Source organism: Macrobrachium rosenbergii, chromosome 8 (genome assembly GCF_040412425.1).
Source record: "Macrobrachium rosenbergii isolate ZJJX-2024 chromosome 8, ASM4041242v1, whole genome shotgun sequence".
Lineage (NCBI taxonomy): Eukaryota > Metazoa > Arthropoda > Malacostraca > Decapoda > Palaemonidae > Macrobrachium > Macrobrachium rosenbergii.
This window is the reverse complement of record NC_089748.1, coordinates 68,113,934-68,131,649: the sequence shown is the minus strand read 5'-3', so window position 1 is coordinate 68,131,649 and position 17,716 is coordinate 68,113,934. Positions and strand designations below refer to the sequence as shown.

General features: G+C 35.9%; 1 protein-coding gene across 11 annotated transcripts in view; it reads right to left on the bottom strand.

Moving 5' to 3' along the window:
- Nucleotides 1-17,716, bottom strand: part of LOC136840949 (tripartite motif-containing protein 3-like) — an 882,756-nt gene that overhangs the window by 285,370 nt on the left and 579,670 nt on the right. For 2 of the 11 annotated variants that reach the window (XM_067107918.1, XM_067107927.1), the window contains exon 1: nucleotides 5,431-6,309. The exons of 7 other annotated variants lie outside the window; for them this stretch is intronic. In XM_067107918.1, the coding sequence (XP_066964019.1) occupies nucleotides 5,431-5,457 (27 nt within the window). In that variant the 5' untranslated portion in view covers nucleotides 5,458-6,309. Of the gene's footprint in view, nucleotides 1-5,430; nucleotides 6,328-17,716 lie in introns of those variants that run through there. 2 more of the 11 variants (XM_067107928.1, XM_067107920.1) reach the window with 2 other exon arrangements.

The window sequence follows — 17,716 nt, the reverse complement described above, 5'->3', positions numbered from 1 at the left end:
TATATATATATATATATATATATATATATATATATATATATATATATATATATATATATATATATATATATATATATATATATATATATATATATATATATATATATATATATATATATATATATATATATGTATGTGTGTGTGTGTGTGTGTGTGTGTGCTCGTGTGTGTGTGTATATATACACGCATATATATGTATGTATGCATATATAAACACATACATAATTGTATACATCTGCGACGAAAGAGATAAGATAACAATATTTACTGAACATTTAATTTTCATACACATCATGACCAATAAATCGAACTAAAAACGCTTATGAAAAAATTCCCATTAGGGTAAAGTAAAAAATCAAATACTCAAAGAACTTTTCGTCATGGAAAAAGGAATTAAAATTTAGTTATCAACAAATGTTCATTAGACTGTACTAAGAAAAATCCATAGACTATCTAAATCCTACAGCAATTAAATATTCTATTTTTCATGGCTAAAGATTGAGACAGGTACTCAAGATGATGAACTTTTTATTTATTTTTTTTTTTTTTTGATGGGGTGGGGATAGTCTAAGACAGATGCGTACAGCACCCCAAATCTGACCCAACTGCTGCAAGTATAGAAAAACGAATTATGGCAGGACTGATTTAAGCCCTAAAAAGAAGTATACAACAATTATAAAAATCAATGTAGAAGATAAAAAATCATGTAGATAAATCCACAAGTGAATCTCATGATGAGATTAAGAAGAAATCTACCAAAGTTCAGGTAAAAACACTGAACCAGGACGACCATCTGCATACAACGTATATTCAGAGCATGTATCACTCTTTCCAAATATTTTTTTTTAAAAAGTGGTTTAAATGTGCAAAAGAAAATCAAATCAACCAGATGAGTATGTGAAACACAATGACACAAAACATGGCAAATTCATACTTGAACTCTGACCTCAAAGTATGACCCTGACTTCCCTCTACACAGCGGCTTCATTAATGAAGTACTATGCATCCCAAATATGAAGTCTCTATCTCATTAAGTTCAAAAGTTACGTTCATGATAAAATCGTATTTGATATAACCAGATATGACCTTTATCTAACCTTTACCTACCTAACTCTGCAAAAACAATAAGTATGACCCTGACCTGGAACCTTGGATCAGTGACATGGCATGTTGCATCTTTAGTAACCTTAGACGCCATATATGAATCCTGGAGTCTACATCTTGAGAAAATAATGTAAAAAATAAAGAAAAAATTTGACTTTAGCGGATGGACGAATATAAAGATGGCCAGACAAACAGACACGTCAGTTACTATAGGTAAACCGATAGCACAATAAGCATTTTTTTTATTTTAACACTACAATAAGTAAGGATGTAAAGATCAGGGCACATAAGCGCGGATGTTTGTAGTGTATGTGCCCTTAAACACCACCAATCATTATGTGAATAATACGTCGCCTATAGAGACCAGATGAAGTCTGTTTGTTCAAGTTACTTAAACTTTCTGATCGGAACCATCAAATGAGACCAGTTACGATCCCCAGAGGAATTATATTTCTTAATTCTAAGCAAGTCTATATAGCTTGTCTATTAAACAGTACAGCTTTCAGTAATTAACATTTAAGAGTTCCTCAAAAGAGACACATCAATATATTTCATTAGGATAACCCCAAACAGGAAGGAAGTCTAAGAAGTCATCTCCCTATGCGAAAATCCGGGTGAGAAAAAAGAGAGTGGAAACGAAAGATAACAATCATAACAATCATATACAATCCTTATACATTGAGGGGATCGAGTTCTGTCCTTCCAATTACAGCTCCAGTGAACCATAAATCGAATAAAATTCCTGCTTTTTTTTTCGTCCATGATAACTCAGCGTTTGAAATAAAACGGCTGGATACTTGAAATTCTTACTTACGGTTCAGAACTATGATTTGCCCAGAGAACTACCTAAACAAATCATAAACAGAGAAACTGGTGGGCCACGAGAGTATATTTATGATCAGTTCAAAAAATGTGGTACAGCCTGAGTAATTACTGCGAGTAATTATCACAAAACTATTCTTTGCAATGAGATTTCATACAAACTGATAAAATATTTCACGTTGGCATGGAAGAAAAAACAAATCATACTTCGAAAAGAAAAATTCAATAAAAAACCAAAGCAGACTTGGTTAATAAGATTCAAGAAATTTTCGTTAGAATTTTACGAAAATTTATAAAATAAAAACATTTTAAAAAAATACCTCCCCACAAAAAATACCTACTAACACGTAAACAAACAACCTTGGAAGTAGAAAAAAAAAGAACAAGAAATGAACTTGATGCGGCTTGAACATTCCAGCTACAACAGGTGTTTAGTTCAAGGGACTCACCGAAGCCATCCCAGGGATACGACCAACCTTGCCCAAATTAACCAAAATCATTACTTAGAGAGACCTTTAAAAGAAGCAAAATGACAGGGTATTATTCCAAAGGGGAATCCGCACCAGCTAAACCATAACACCTTCAGGGGACCTTTGGGCATGGCAGGGCAATTCGGAACACACGCACATTACAGAGAGAGAGAGAGAGAGAGAGAGAGAGAGAGAGAGAGAGAGAGAGAGAGAGAGAGAGAGAGGATTAATTCCTAGTCTCATAACTTGCACGTCGGAATGCTGAGCAATCTCTTTCTAATCAAAGTGCCACTTCAAGCGTCCATTCCGAAGAGAGCGTGGCCACCGCAGGCCGTGGTCCTTTATTGGATACGGATGGTCTCTCCAGTGGGCTGGCACTTTATTGACGTCAAACCGACGTATCTAACGTGAAGCAGTTGTCCCTCAATTGAGTGTTCCATGACAACTGCGTGTCCGTAGATACTAGACAAAGGTTATCCGAAGTGTATTTTACGGTATAGCAAAGATCTAGCTTGTATAATTATCTCTCTCTCTCTCTCTCTCTCTCTCTCTCTCATAGAGCTGCGGACTGTCACTCGATGGGCCGGAGTTCAATTCCCCGGCCGGCTGATGAAGAGTTAGAGGAATTTATTTCTGGTGATAGAAATTCATTTCTCGCTATAATGTGGTTCGGATTCCACAATAAGCTGTAGGTCCCGTTGCTAAGTAACCAATTGGTTCTTAGCCACATAAAATAAGTCTAATCCTTCTGGCCAGCCCTCTCAGTGGTCTGGTAAAACTAAGGTATACCTTTTTAACTCACTCTCTCTCTCTCTCTCTCTCTCTCTCTCTCTCTCTCTCTCTCCCTCCTCTCATTTTTTTCTGCCGAGCTATACTTGGGTATTTTTGCCCATCCATATGTTGTTACTACCATGAAGAGCAAGGATTAAGCATGTGTGCTTGAGCGTATGCTGGTTTATAGACACTATTATATATATATATATATATATATATATATATATATATATATATATATATATATATATATATATATATATATATATATATATAATATTTATATATATATGTACTGTATATTATACATATATATATATATATATATATATATATATATTATATATATATATATGTGCGTGTGTGTGTGTATGTATAAAAGTCCGTGGTTCTCGTGCAGCCTACCCCCACCAATCGACCCAGCTGTTAATGGGTATCAGTGGCGGCACGAAGTAAAAAAAAAAAAAGAGAAAAAAAAAAAGACCTGGCATCCTTGGTTCTAAAGATATGTTGAGATCTGGGAAGCTTTCAAATTCCAAGCGCCAACTCCAGCAAAGGAGAACAATGTTTATGATAATATATATATATATATATATATATATATATATATATATATATATATATATATATATATATATATATATATATATATGTGTGTGTGTGTATAAAGAGAGAGAAAGAGAGAGACGCACACACTTGCAAATAAAATATGTTGGATTATTCTTACGCTTTAGCGCTGATATCAGATTGTTTACTACTTCAGCAGCAGAGTTCTCTCAGCTAACAAAAAAATGTTTCAGTGTTCATTTTCTTTGTTTGTTTTGTACTAACACTTAATCCAAAAACAATCTGAATCATCCAGTTACGCTCGTACTGCTTCCAACATTATTTTATTATATTATGGCAAATTACTTCCTTATGCGACTACTGAAAAAAATTCAGAATACAAAAACTGTAATGTTAAACTAAAATGATCCCTTTGTAAAACTGGCAGTGTCACTCATTTTCACAGAATGGAGATTTGTGAAAATGGGAGAACAAGAAAGACATGAAAGGAGGAATTTTTGCCGAGGCCATTTACGCTGCACAGCGTTGGAGGCGACGATGATGATGGTATGAAAGCCCAAAATTTTAGGAAGCTGGTTAATAAGGAAAAGAAATTTAAAAGGAAAAAAACCTGGTCTGTTCTCTAGTCTACTGACATCTTTATACACCTAAACAGAAACGTTTTACATAACAACTTTGAGATTAAACGAACATGATTCAAAATATACCAGGTTTAACTAACTGTTAAATGTTCATAGCAATTGTGAGGTGATTTTGCGCTACAGGCTGGTTTATCTCTGGAGCCCATGTCGCAAAAACAACATATCAGCAACGAAATTAATGAAAAAATCACGCGAGAGAGCATAATATTAAGAAAATACGTCAACATCCATTCTATTAAACGTATTTAATACATGAAAGGGACAATTCAATGACGGATAGGTTTCTTTCCTATCCGACACATTCAAACCCTAGCGGATATCACAAAGAGAAAACGTAAATTACGCAAGAAGATTATTCGAGGTACACGCCAAACTGAGTCTCTAATTGCATATAATGCTGCAACAACACACCTCCGCCAAGGGCAAACATTCGTTAGGTAACTGATACCCTTAGTTATAATCTCATTACTCAATTGCCTTCCTCCAAATAAGATAAATCGCCGAATCCAGCCGTGATGTCACGCATCTGGTTATGGCAATTCCTTAAGCGACATCCTACGATGATAATCAAGAACACAATGCAACAATAATCAAATTACTTCTTTAACTGAAACACAACATAGCCTATACCCAAAGAGCATGTTGATCTTGTGAAGAGGTTATTCTTATCTTCAATAAGCATTCCGTCATGTTTACTTGCTTGCCTGTAAATTGGTCATGTGCTTCGCAGAATGTTTTGGTGTTAATTCATGTGTGCGCGTGGACGAGTGCAATTCACTCGTTAGTAGTCGGAAATCATCTTTCCATACAGTAAACAAACAACCGCATAGGTTATGCATATTCTGAACTTGATAGTACTGTAATGCAGGGATGCAACCCCCGGCCCCCGACGACCATTCAAAATAACACAAAACAAAACAAATACAATCCTCTCTTTCTCTTCACCTTGAAAAACACTCACCAACTTTATCTGACTCTCTGTAAACGATTATAGAACACAGTGTAAATATTTTCGTCCACCACTTCTCTTATGGTTTGTTTTCAGAGCTTACCTGATCGAAATAGGCAGCGAGCATCATGTTGGCGATGTTATTCCTGGGATGATTTAGTCAATCTTCAAAGCAGATGGCAGATGCTAAGCACTTCAAACTCAACAGTCCTTTGTCAAAGCCCCACAATAAAGCGCATTAGAATATTTTAATATAGGACAATAGGATTTAAAATTTGCAATAAGGGCAGCAAATGGTCCCTTAGTAAGATATCAAGTGTATACGCAGCCGACAGGTCGAAGGCCAATCAGATGACGATCACTTTTCAGCTGGCGGCGTCACAGGCCTTTTGGTCTCTCCCTGGTCACGGTACTGTGAACTCACACTGTCTGTTCTCCTTAAAGGAAGTCTCTTTTATATCACTTCAATTAAATTGCCTGTTCGAATTCGTCTGGGAAGCATCGCTTTACCCCTGAATGTCTCCTGTTCAAAGTTTAGCCTAAAGCAGCGAGTCAATACAGATGGTTAAATAGACAAAATCAAACAATGAAATGCGTGTCCTTCTCCTTCTCCTCCTCCTCCACCTAGACTCCTCCTCCTCGAGGAATTCTTTCCCTAAGGTCACCTATGAAAGAACAATCCTCATACCCCGTTGAAGTCACCAATCATCATGTTCTTGCATGGTCACTTTTAACATCTTATCAATGTTTGCGGTATAAGCAATTGTCCCCCCTAGGACACAAGTGTCACTCGGTCAACAATGCAAGGACCTGTGAGCGTCAGTAGTACCGAGAGACCAAAGAAGGGGCTCTACCGGAACCAGCAAAAGCACCGGAAAAGCCCGAAAGACTCGAGAGCGCCTGTGACAGCAGGACCGGTAGGAAGGGCCTGCGAGCAGGGTAAGCGCGCACGTCTCGCACTGCCGCCTGGTAGTTGCCAACTGACAGGCAGGTTGTGTGTGTGTTGCCTCTCATCCCTCCTCTTAGTTCCACCATCAGAAGATGAAGAAGCAGAAGAAGAAACATGGACTCGCACTGCTTAACCAAGCCCCCCTCTTTTTACTCCGAGTCTCCCGTAAACACAACAAAAACCAGAAGCCTATGTGAGCACACGTATTTCTAAATGCAGATATGCAGTGCATGTCATCCATTCAAATACTTGGTGATAAAGCATTTCATATAAAATTGTACTTCACAAACTATCCTTTGGTAATAATAAGATTTAATTGTATGTATATTGCGGTTTTCTAATGTAGAACAGGACCTCCAATCCTAAATCACCATTGACTCCTTTTTGGCTACAAAAGAAAACACTCATAATCAAAGAAAAAAAAAATACATAGCTGACATCACTGCAAGCCAAAAAAAGGTACAAAGTAAAAAAAAAAAATAAACTAGGCTTCCCATCAAGGGTAAAACCCCTCCCTCTCTCCCCTTTCCGACCTGTAGCTGCCCCCTCATTCTCCTCCCCAATTTTGCTCCCAAGGACGAACTCAAGAGCAAGTAAATTGAAGCCTGCCTAATACGTACCCCAAAAGCTGATGCGTACACAAACACAAGAGTCTCTTCGATTCTACGAATACGATGCAAACATTTCACGCATGCACACGATTCAAGTGAATGAATAAGTCGAGATTTAGTTTTACTACAAGAATACTTTTTCAGAATTATATATCTAAGAAAGTTCTCAAAAGCGGATTTTTACTGAAATTCAGAGTCTTAATGAAGAATATATTAACCAGGATATGTTAACAAAAGCTGTGTAAAATAGAGAAAAAATTCTAAAATATGCATCAAAGACATTCCTACTAACCAGCGGAGGATAATACAATAATTATGCAAAGAAAATGAGAAAAAAACATATAGCAAAGAAATAAAAATACAAGAGGAAACAAGTAAAAGTACAAAAACTGTTGAAAGATCTTAGACTTCGAGAGACACCATCAATCCAAAAGATTTTAGGGACTTATAACCTCTTTTTCTAGGTCCCGCCAAAGAAGAATAATCTTAAAAACAAAGACATCCGATTTCTTTCTGCTTTCAAGCAGAATATAATTAGATATTCCTGCTAGTAAGGAGAATATATCATGATTGATGATCTCTGGTAGTAAGACCTAAACTGTGATACCTTAAAACCAGACAGTTAACAGTAAAGATTATCAGTCCTTTTAAATGAAACGACATTAAAGATATTAAGCGCAAGCTCACTGATGCCCTAGATTACATCATTCACGTACTAGAGGACACGTTATAAGGTTGATTTTTAAGCACAACTGGACTTATTGAATATTTAAAACAGGCAAACTAGAGATAAATGACTCGGTAACATAATAATTCAATAAAAAAGTGAATAGGCAGACATCAATCGAAGTACTACTAAAGGAACAAAAGTAAATTAAAATCATCTTTTTTTTTTTTTTTTTTTTTTTTAATATCACCAAACGTTAACAGAGACTGAGTACAGACGTGGCCAGTGAGTCTGAGGGTTTCTTTACCATGCCATGGCAATCTACGGGTCAACTCAGCATTAGATTCCTTAATGGAAGGCTGCCAGGCCACGACAACGACCCCTTTAGACTCGTCGTTCGAGGATATAATTGCCCTCTCTCACTGCATTTCATAAAGCACATGGGATTTTTATCTTGAAACACAGTGAATACTTTCTATGGAGCAGTAAGGATGCGTCCCACCCATCGATGAAAAAATTCCATATACTACAAAGAACACTTTTCATGTAATAAATATATACTCATGTATAACAGGGAATAGTTACATTGCAAAAGAAATAAAATTTTCCACGTAAGCGGGAGATTTAATCTGTAATATTAAACAAGAATGAAAACCAGGTAATTGGGCGTCATCAGCAACATCAAGCGCTTTCAACCTCTGAATCCTGCATGATATTGGTGCTTCAGTTTCAGCCTGAAGAGTCCTTTGCATCCAAGGAATGTCAAATATCAATAGATCTTCCATGTTGCTTCCGACAATGCGAGTATGAACTGCAAGCAAGCGATAAGGTACAATATAATGATATTATATATCTCAGACCTAATAAAAATAGCTTAAAAACGAAATTATAAGACTAAAGGGAAGAGGAAGAACTGACGAAATTCCAAAGCTTAGCGGGAGTAGGATAGAAACGGTCACTGAAGTAAGCAATTCGAAAATTCCTTATTACGAAGAGTAATGCGGGAGTGGCGGCCAAGCATGAATGTTTGTTATTTGTTCTGAGTTGTAATAACGCATCTGAGCCACAAAACTGGCTTCGAGGTATTCGCGTTCTTTGATGTCAGGAAACCGAGGCGATTACACCGTCTGAGCAAAGGAGAATATCATAAACTAGTTTTTAAACAGTTGCATTATTTTTAAAATAATATAAGATTACCAAACTGACAAATGGCGGATTTTGTACCGTAAAGTAAAATGAAAAATAAAGCAAACTTATCAAAAGTAAGGGAACGAAAGTACAAAGAGTTCTGAAATGATATAATTATATTTCATTGCACTATGAATGGATATTTAAATTGAGACGTTGATATAGTCGTTTGAAATGAAAAATAATCTTTTGAAGCATTAAGTAAAATAAAAATTACTTTTCACATAAAAATAAAGTTCTAATAAATCCATAAATAATTGTTTCATATAAAAAGCAGAAGGGTGATGTGTAAAACATCCATAATCAATGAAAACATTAAAACTTACACGAAAACCGACCGAAACATCCAAGTACCTATGCCCCATTAATAGCAACATTTCGAGGGCGAAGAAACTGAAATGAAGAATATTTTTTTTTTTTGCCAGCAATTATAAGATACTGCTACAAACACTAATAAGAAAACAAAGAACAAATAAAAGTTTGAGCCCCTTTAACCAAAGTAAGATAAAAGGAAAAGTAAACCATTATAAAAACTGAGCTTCTGTCGCCCTCTTCAAAAAGATTTCCAGATTAATGCCTGCCACATGTCAAGAGACAGGAGATCTTTGATATGCCATGCAATACTTGATCATCACAATGCATTATGATCTTTACACGACTGTCACCTACTGATCCTCAAAAGGAGAAAGCTATGATAGTGGTCCTCCAGAAACAATGAAATCATTATGAGGAGACAAACTTGCTATCCAGTGATCGGTATGTGAATAATAATTACCCTGGTGGTCGTAGTAGTAGTAGTAGTAGTAGTAGTAGTAGTAGTAGTAGTAGTAGTAGTAGTAGTAGTAGTAGTAGTAGCAGGATTTGTAACACAGTGACATACAGACAATGCACTTGAATTCCACAGAATACTACCAAATATACAGCAAGAAGAATTTAAAGGCACCTGAGATTTGACATTCTCTCGTGTTTTTTGGACTGTCTCTTTGACAAATAAAAGCCAAGTTTTCTGAATATATTTCCTTCGTATCTCCTTCCCAAAAATGGGGTTGCATCTCCAAAAAACTATACCAATGAATTCTTTTGTCTTTCAGCAAAATATCTGATAAAGGCTCTTCATCAGTCATCACAATAAAATGATATTGTTATTTACAATGAGAAAATAATCTTGGTATTTGAACACCTCGTTAAACATGACAAATTGAAGCATTTACACCTCCATTAACATTTAAAATGGAAAAAATCACCCCCTTCCAATCACATATTAACATGAGCATTTAAATATACAAAAGAAAACTGAATCTGATAAACTTACGAGGAACCTCGACCATTTTCCAAGATCACTCGCACCGCTCATTACCTGCGGGAAAAGAACAAAAGGAAAAAGTCGTTAGTTTTGTTTGCATAAATGCAGGATTCAAATACGATCCAAAAGAAGCTGCCCGAGAAAATGTCATATGCAGGTTCAAATAAAACCAGGTATTTAAAATGAGACCTCAACGCTACCACGTTTTTTTTCTCTGGAAATCCCTGGAATTAAGTTTTACACACACGCGCTGCATCAGAGCATACCTGAGATAGCTCAGCACCTTCGTTGGAGAATCGTAATGAGATGTTTGGCGGTTGGCTGCGACGTAGTTTTCAAAGAACTCAATATAAAAGAGCGTTAAGGAAAATGATAAGAACGCAGAAATACAGTTTTCTTTAAAAATATCAACATTTGCCTTCAGATTTTTAATGGTCTCTTGATTACTCTTATATTCATATAGGGTCTATTTCTTTGAAATTCCATACAAAAAGTTACATTGACATTAGTAATGACTTAAAGATATTCCTGACATATCTCTTTCTCCTTGAACATGAATTTCTTTTCATTCAGCTCAGTGACAAATTTCCATAAGGGTGTCAGAACAACACCCGATGTCCTATAATGAAAATAAAAAGAAAATCTAGTTAAATGCTTGTACACAGTAATTACAAAGCAACAGCTGCAAAAATCACAATGCTTTCAGCAATTTGTTTGGATGCAGCTCGCAAGGAAGACGAAATGCCATTTCCCAGAAGAATTTATTTCTTTCAAAATAATTTGTTACTCTGCATCATTGTAATCACTTGACGCCAAGGTCGTTCCTCCATATCAGCTGAGCGACGTGGTTCTTCTATATTTGGAATGAGAAATGTTATTTGCCCTTAAGAAGTAAAGTGTCATATCTAAATCACCTTACACCTTTTTAAGAGAAACATATATGCATTAGGAATTAGTCGTGTCTACATGAACTGTACTGCAGCAAAATGTGATCACTGATTCCTGTCAGTAATCAAATCTATGTATTCTCCACATTTCTAAATAAGTACTATTTGTCCAGTATCAGAACATGGATACCGGCTAACCCCCTTCATTACTCGACAACCAATTAGGACGTAAGTATACGGAATGCGATGAATAGTTTGAAAGCAAAAATGGCCAAGGAACAACAGTCGGAACTTAATAACGTAAGAAAAATAGAGTAAAACATACTTCAATCAAAAAGTGTTAAAGGTAAATAAAATTCATTACTCGCTTGCAAAAACTACAGGAACAAAAAATATTTACCACTTAGTGCTGTTATGAGAATGTGTCATTTAGTTCTATAATATTAAAGCCAATACTATATGCTTTCGTTATACTATACGTATTCAAAAGATATAAATAAATTTAAACAGATACCCCTCTGGATGGGCGCTCACTTCCTAGTAGAATGCTTCAAACTTAATGTTTAAACTCAGTATCTCTAGAACTACTGTACATATATTGCCGATATTTATGAGAGTTACACCATATGTTTACAAAAGAGACTTTGAATAATAAACTTAGAGCATCGACTTAAAAATCAAAATGTAACAAGGTTTTGCATTCATTTACGATTGTTTAAAATACCAGCATATTATTTCCTTAATCTTAAAACTTTCAAATATCAGTTTTCATCTCACTAAAATAATTTAGGTAATATAACGACTAATTTCTGGAGAGCCTCATAAAGAAGAATACCTTCTAAGGTACGTACTTTGAAATATACAATCCATAAAGCACAAGAGATCAATTATATTCGACAGATGCTAATGAGGTTACCTAACATAGATGAAAAATGAAACCGCCATATGAACAACACATTCGCATCAAAATTTACCTCGCGGTGCATTCTATTTACATGTTTTGTCACTAACATATATATATATATATATATATATATATATATATATATATATATATATATATATATATATATGTATATGTATATGTATATATGTATACAAACACACACACAATGTATATATATATAGTTTACATAAAATCGTATATGGTAAGTAAAGGAGTGTATGAACATGAATAGTTAGTACATATAAACCTCCCTAAAATGTGTGTGTGTGTGAGAGAGAGAGAGAGAGAGAGAGAGAGAGAGAGAGAGAGAGAGAGAGAGAGAGAGAGAGGTTACAAGCATGAATGTCTTTATCATATTTCATAAGCAAAAATATTTGCTGGTCTACGTGAGAATAACCAGAAGTGATTTATAAAGCATTTAAAAGAGATTTGAAATTTACTGGCTGCCTGCAGTGATGTAAGCTGACAGGCGACATCTAAGAACAGCTGACTGACAAATGATGTTGTTTTGTAGAGTCTAGGACTCTAGACAATGAAATCAATCGAGGACAAAAAAGAATGAAAAAAATATGTTTAAAACCAGAAACAATGCCTGCCCGATTGCTACCTGATGTTTATCCTTTTTTTTTGTCCACTTTGTTTTTTCCCTTATGACCATATTTGATTTTATCCTTCCCTTTTATTTTTGTTCCAATCTCCTTTCCAGTCCTTCCTTTCGCAATGTCATCTGACTAGTCTTAACGATGGCGCCTGTCATGGCTTGCGGGAAATGCACCATCTCTCAAGGACACGTGGGGCCTTCTTTATAGGACTTCTTTTGTCCTACTGAAGCCCTCCGCAAATATGGCAATTGTGGTCGGAGTTACAATGGAACATAAAACTAAAGTCGGCACCCACGCGTACAAAATAACAATTATTATCCTTCTCTCTCTCTCTCTCTCTCTCTCTCTTGTCCACTTCGTCCCACTTATTCTCTTCATCAACTGTCACGACCAAGCTTAGGAGAAAAATAAACTAGATAATACGAAGCGAATTCAAGAAAGTGCATCATTTCCAAAATCAAGAAAAAATTATTCATTATTATGGAAATGAAACCCTTGGACTGAAAATACTCTGACACGCTCGAGTCGTAAAACCAACGCATTCATTCACTATATCACGATCATGACAGTCAAGTATATCATACAGTATTTCCAATCAACGCAAGATATTGTGGCGAAATGATTCAGCGATAACTTAAAAATTCATAAATGCAGAGGAGTGTCATTCAAAAACAACAGCAACAGGATGTGAATTTCTGCTTTGCCGGGAAGTGCACATTACAAAGGATAACTCAAAATGCAAACTTTCTAACCCTTCCAAATATGACGATACAAGACATCTAAGCAATTTGCATGCAAAACACTTATGCTAAGCTGTTTTTGATTATTTTATGAATCATACTGAAGTCTTATTAAGTTAACACATACATGAATACCCACCGTCCAGATGATACTAACAACCAATATTAACTTCAAACGTCTTGAGATCCCACTTACGAAGAGCAGTAGGTATGACCAATAAATTGCAATGAATTTATTACGTCGCTTTTAGTCCGACATAAATGAATTATCTAAATTGTACTGGCATAGCTTTTAGCAACAGAACTATGGAGGCTGCTGTTACCTCATAGTTCCACTGCACTTAAAAACAAAAATGTTCATTGTTTTATCTCTTTATCATTTGCATGGTGGACCCGAGGGACGAAAATGAGAATTAAATAAATCATACTAAAATACAAGTCGCTATAAGAAAAAGAGAAGAAATTGGCTATATAAATCATGACCATAATAAAAACAAGTGAAAATACTTACCAACTGTCCACACAAGCGACAACATGCCAAGGGTAAATAAGTTTAGGACTTGAAAGTGATGAACTTGTAAGAAAAGATACATTTCCAAACAACCTATGGACTTTTATATTTTCACTTGTTCATCAGTAATATATATATATATATATATATATATATATATATATATATATATATATATATATAGATATATATATACTATTTTCAAACACGTCAAGAACTTGCAATATATGCCATTTTTCTACAAATGTAGCTTTTCTTAGTAAATACATAAAAAGAATTACTAATGCAAGCTCGCTGAAGAAAAAAAAACGGGCGAAAGAAATCCATTCACTTACTTACATGAAACTGCGTGGGTAAGTTAAACTAGGATAACGAAAAGGTATAAAATTAAATAACCAATAAAAAATTGCAGATTTCGAGGAAAGGAAAAGAATCATAGGTTCATGTTAAAATTCGGCTTTATTGACAAAACCAAAGTAAGCCACTTCCTGACAAGACAACGAGACCTGGTGTTCTCACTTCCCAAGCGTTACCGCCGGATGATCAACTAGATAAGGAGCAGAATGCAGGCAGAATTGTAGGAACGGGAATTGAGGACCATGATAAAAAAACTTTTCAACAAGACAGCTTTCAGGAATGGAATCCAATAGGATAAGACAAAATGGAAAAAATGTGGAGGGAAATAGAGGAAGAATAATATAGAAAAATGTAAAACATCTTTACGAATGTGAAAGACCAACGCAGACGTCAGAAATGACTATACATGAACTATTACATGGTGCATTAATTCCCTTGAAGCCAAATGGTATAGTCCTCAGTCTGGGGATCTACTATGAAAGAGCTCATTTTCTATCATGGATTATTGATTCAGATTCGAATATAACAAGAGAGGTTCGGCGTCTTTATATGAAGAGGATCCAGCCTCACTTTAGGAACAGCACCCTATGAAAGATTGTAAGGCACGAGATATAGATATTAAAGTTGTAGTACTTGTGAAGCACGTAAACGAAAAGATAAGAGATAAAACACATGGACATAGAATACATATGCACCTAATGTCTCCTCAAAGGTACAAAGTGACTTGGCTCGAATTACCATAGGGACACATATATATTACATGACAAAAAAATGAAACATCAGCTGAGCGCGTAAATAACCCGTGTAAATGCAATTAACCCCTTGACTCCAATCACCATGAGCATTAACCATCTACGTTAGTACTCAGTCCAGATACACGTGGAGGTGCTGTGGAACACTGGCTACCTTGACCCCTCATTAAATTAGAAATGGGCTCCAGACCCCATGATTTGCTCTCGAGCCTCACTCACTTGAACAACTTTAGTAACCAATTTCAGGACTAATGGGAGAACGAGTTCCTCTTGGGATCCCTTAAGTATCTATTTTTTTCTTTATTTCTATGATATTAACGTAGGGAGAAATGAACATGACATGCGTTAAGCTTAAGATTGAGACTGAAAACTTGAAGTACAGTATATTATCAGATCACTTAAAGAAATTTGCGGTGGAGAATATGAAAAAGACCAATTATAAACTCTGAATGCTCATAATACCTACTGTATACCCAATTCTCTCTGAAGGCAAAGACACTAAGATGGTGCATCTGAATAAAGGAAACTTATGCTTGAATGCTATATTCTCCATACCATATCAAAACGAAGAAATGACTAATCTGTATTTTCACTAACTTAAAACTCTGAATCAAGAGGGTTCGTTTTTAAACTGGAGGTAAGATTTACCATTAACATAAAATTGTTGTCCGGGAGGGGCCAAAAGGCAACGGGAAGAGGAAGGGGATATGTAGCTTTTCAACAATTCACGAAATTCCAGACGACTTGCTCTTAAACTTTTTATTGAATTCAACCCCTTCTCTTATCCTTACTGCTTCCCTTAAAAGCTATTTGTAGAAAACCCAAAATAACTGTTTTTGATAACATTCGTACTGACAAAGAAAGAAATGTGCAGACATAAAAATAATACATCTCTTTTGCGTATCAGAAAAAGCCCATCATTATAAACATGTGTGAGAAATCACTCACATACCGTATATACTTCAAAGTACATACTTCCAAGGACCGGGGGAAACGTAAACAACCATCCAAAATTACACTAAAACATCGAGTTGTCTGAAGACAGCATAGATCGTTGGATCGAGATAAAATTCGGAAACAACAGCAGCTGAATACAAATGAAACTGTTTGTGAAATATGTGGGAGCATAATTCAAAAGAAAGCTCGTCAAACATGCTATAAAATCCAAAAGAACGCGGACGCCTAAGTTAGTACCATTACATGCAACTGACCAAGATGACCTCGGCTTGAAAAAGATGACGCGAAAATGAGAAGGGGAGGGATTTTAAGATTCTGTTGGCCAGTTATAATTAGTGGGAGAAGTAATGAAGGAACTCTGTCTTTAAAATTAATGTAAACCTCGAGGAATTCAGGCTCTGGTATCAGCCATACTCTGGCTACAGAAACCAGCATGAAACTAACCAAAAGCAGAGTAGGACCCCTGTGCCATGTAATCTATATACATAAAAATGGATGTATGTATGTATGTACGTATGTATGTGCGTGTGTGTGTGTATGTTCCACCATATCTCTGAAACACATTGAGCAATTTCAACCAAATTTGACATACATATAACTTACTATCTGGAAAAGAATACTGTGTGGGTAAGACATCACTAGCACCAAAGGGCACCAAAATGGGTGGGGGTGGGAAGGGCTTCTCTGAAACGGGGCTGGTTCTGCCCGTAGACTTAGTAACTAAATAAACTCTGTGGGTTTATCATACCTCATTTCAGGATACATATGACTTACTATCTGGAAAAGAATACTAATGGGTGGGGGGGCAAGACATCACTGGCACCAAAGGGGTTGGGGTGGGGTGGGAAAGGGGTGACATGTAAAAATAACCGAAAATTACAGACATTATAATCTACAGTTTTCGAAGCTGCTGAGATGAATAGTGACATTCCCATTGCCCTTCAAGTCCAAGTTCAGCCCCGATAGGAAGTGGGGTGAGAAGGGGTGAAAAATAAAACATAAAAAATGACAGATATTAGTGTCTAATCCACAGTTTCCGAGGTCACTGAGATGAGTACTGACACTCCCAATGCCCTTTAAGTCCAGGTTCAGTCCCGATAGGAATGGAGGGGTGAGAATGGGTAAAATATAAAATGTCAAAAATGTTGGGCTATATAATTGAAACAATTATCTTAACAGGAAAGAGAGAGAGAGAGAGAGAGAGAGAGAGAGAGAGAGAGAGAGAGAGAGAGAGAGAGTTTATCAGTTGTCATTCAGTTTTCCCGGGCAGTTCCGGGTTGGTCAGCTAGTACTTAAATAAACTATATGACGCCTACAGCAAATGGACAAAACTCGTACCGGGTGCACCGGGCAGTATACTGTATTTTATACCATAGTCCTTATTATGGAATGACTAATTAACAGAACTGTGTATTCCAAACGTAGAATGTTAATATGCAATGATCAACCATAATATTACTTTGCTCAATTTAATCATGTACTGACACCTTTAGGAACAGAATACATTCACTTACCAATATGAATTACGCATGCATACGAATGTAACTGGAGTTCTCCAAGTTGCCTTCACTAACTTTTACTTCCCTAACTTGTCTCACCACAAAGGTCACACTCCCAACGGTATGACAGTTCTACCTTTGATGTGTGAAGCATACCAAGTTTGGTTGATAGAAGTCTATTAGCAATTTTATTACTTAAGTTTTGAAAACTTACTAGGACAGACTGAAGGAAAAAAGCTGATCTAAGAAGTTGCCCAATAAGGAATATACCTTCCAGGTATGAAAACGATTCAAAAGTTATTAGGATACGAACTTAAAAATCAATATAACTGTCCTTGACCTGAAGGCATTCTAGTATGGAGGTTATCTTTCTAATTAAAAGTCTATGCCTTAAAACAGCGTAAGTTATTAGGAATTACA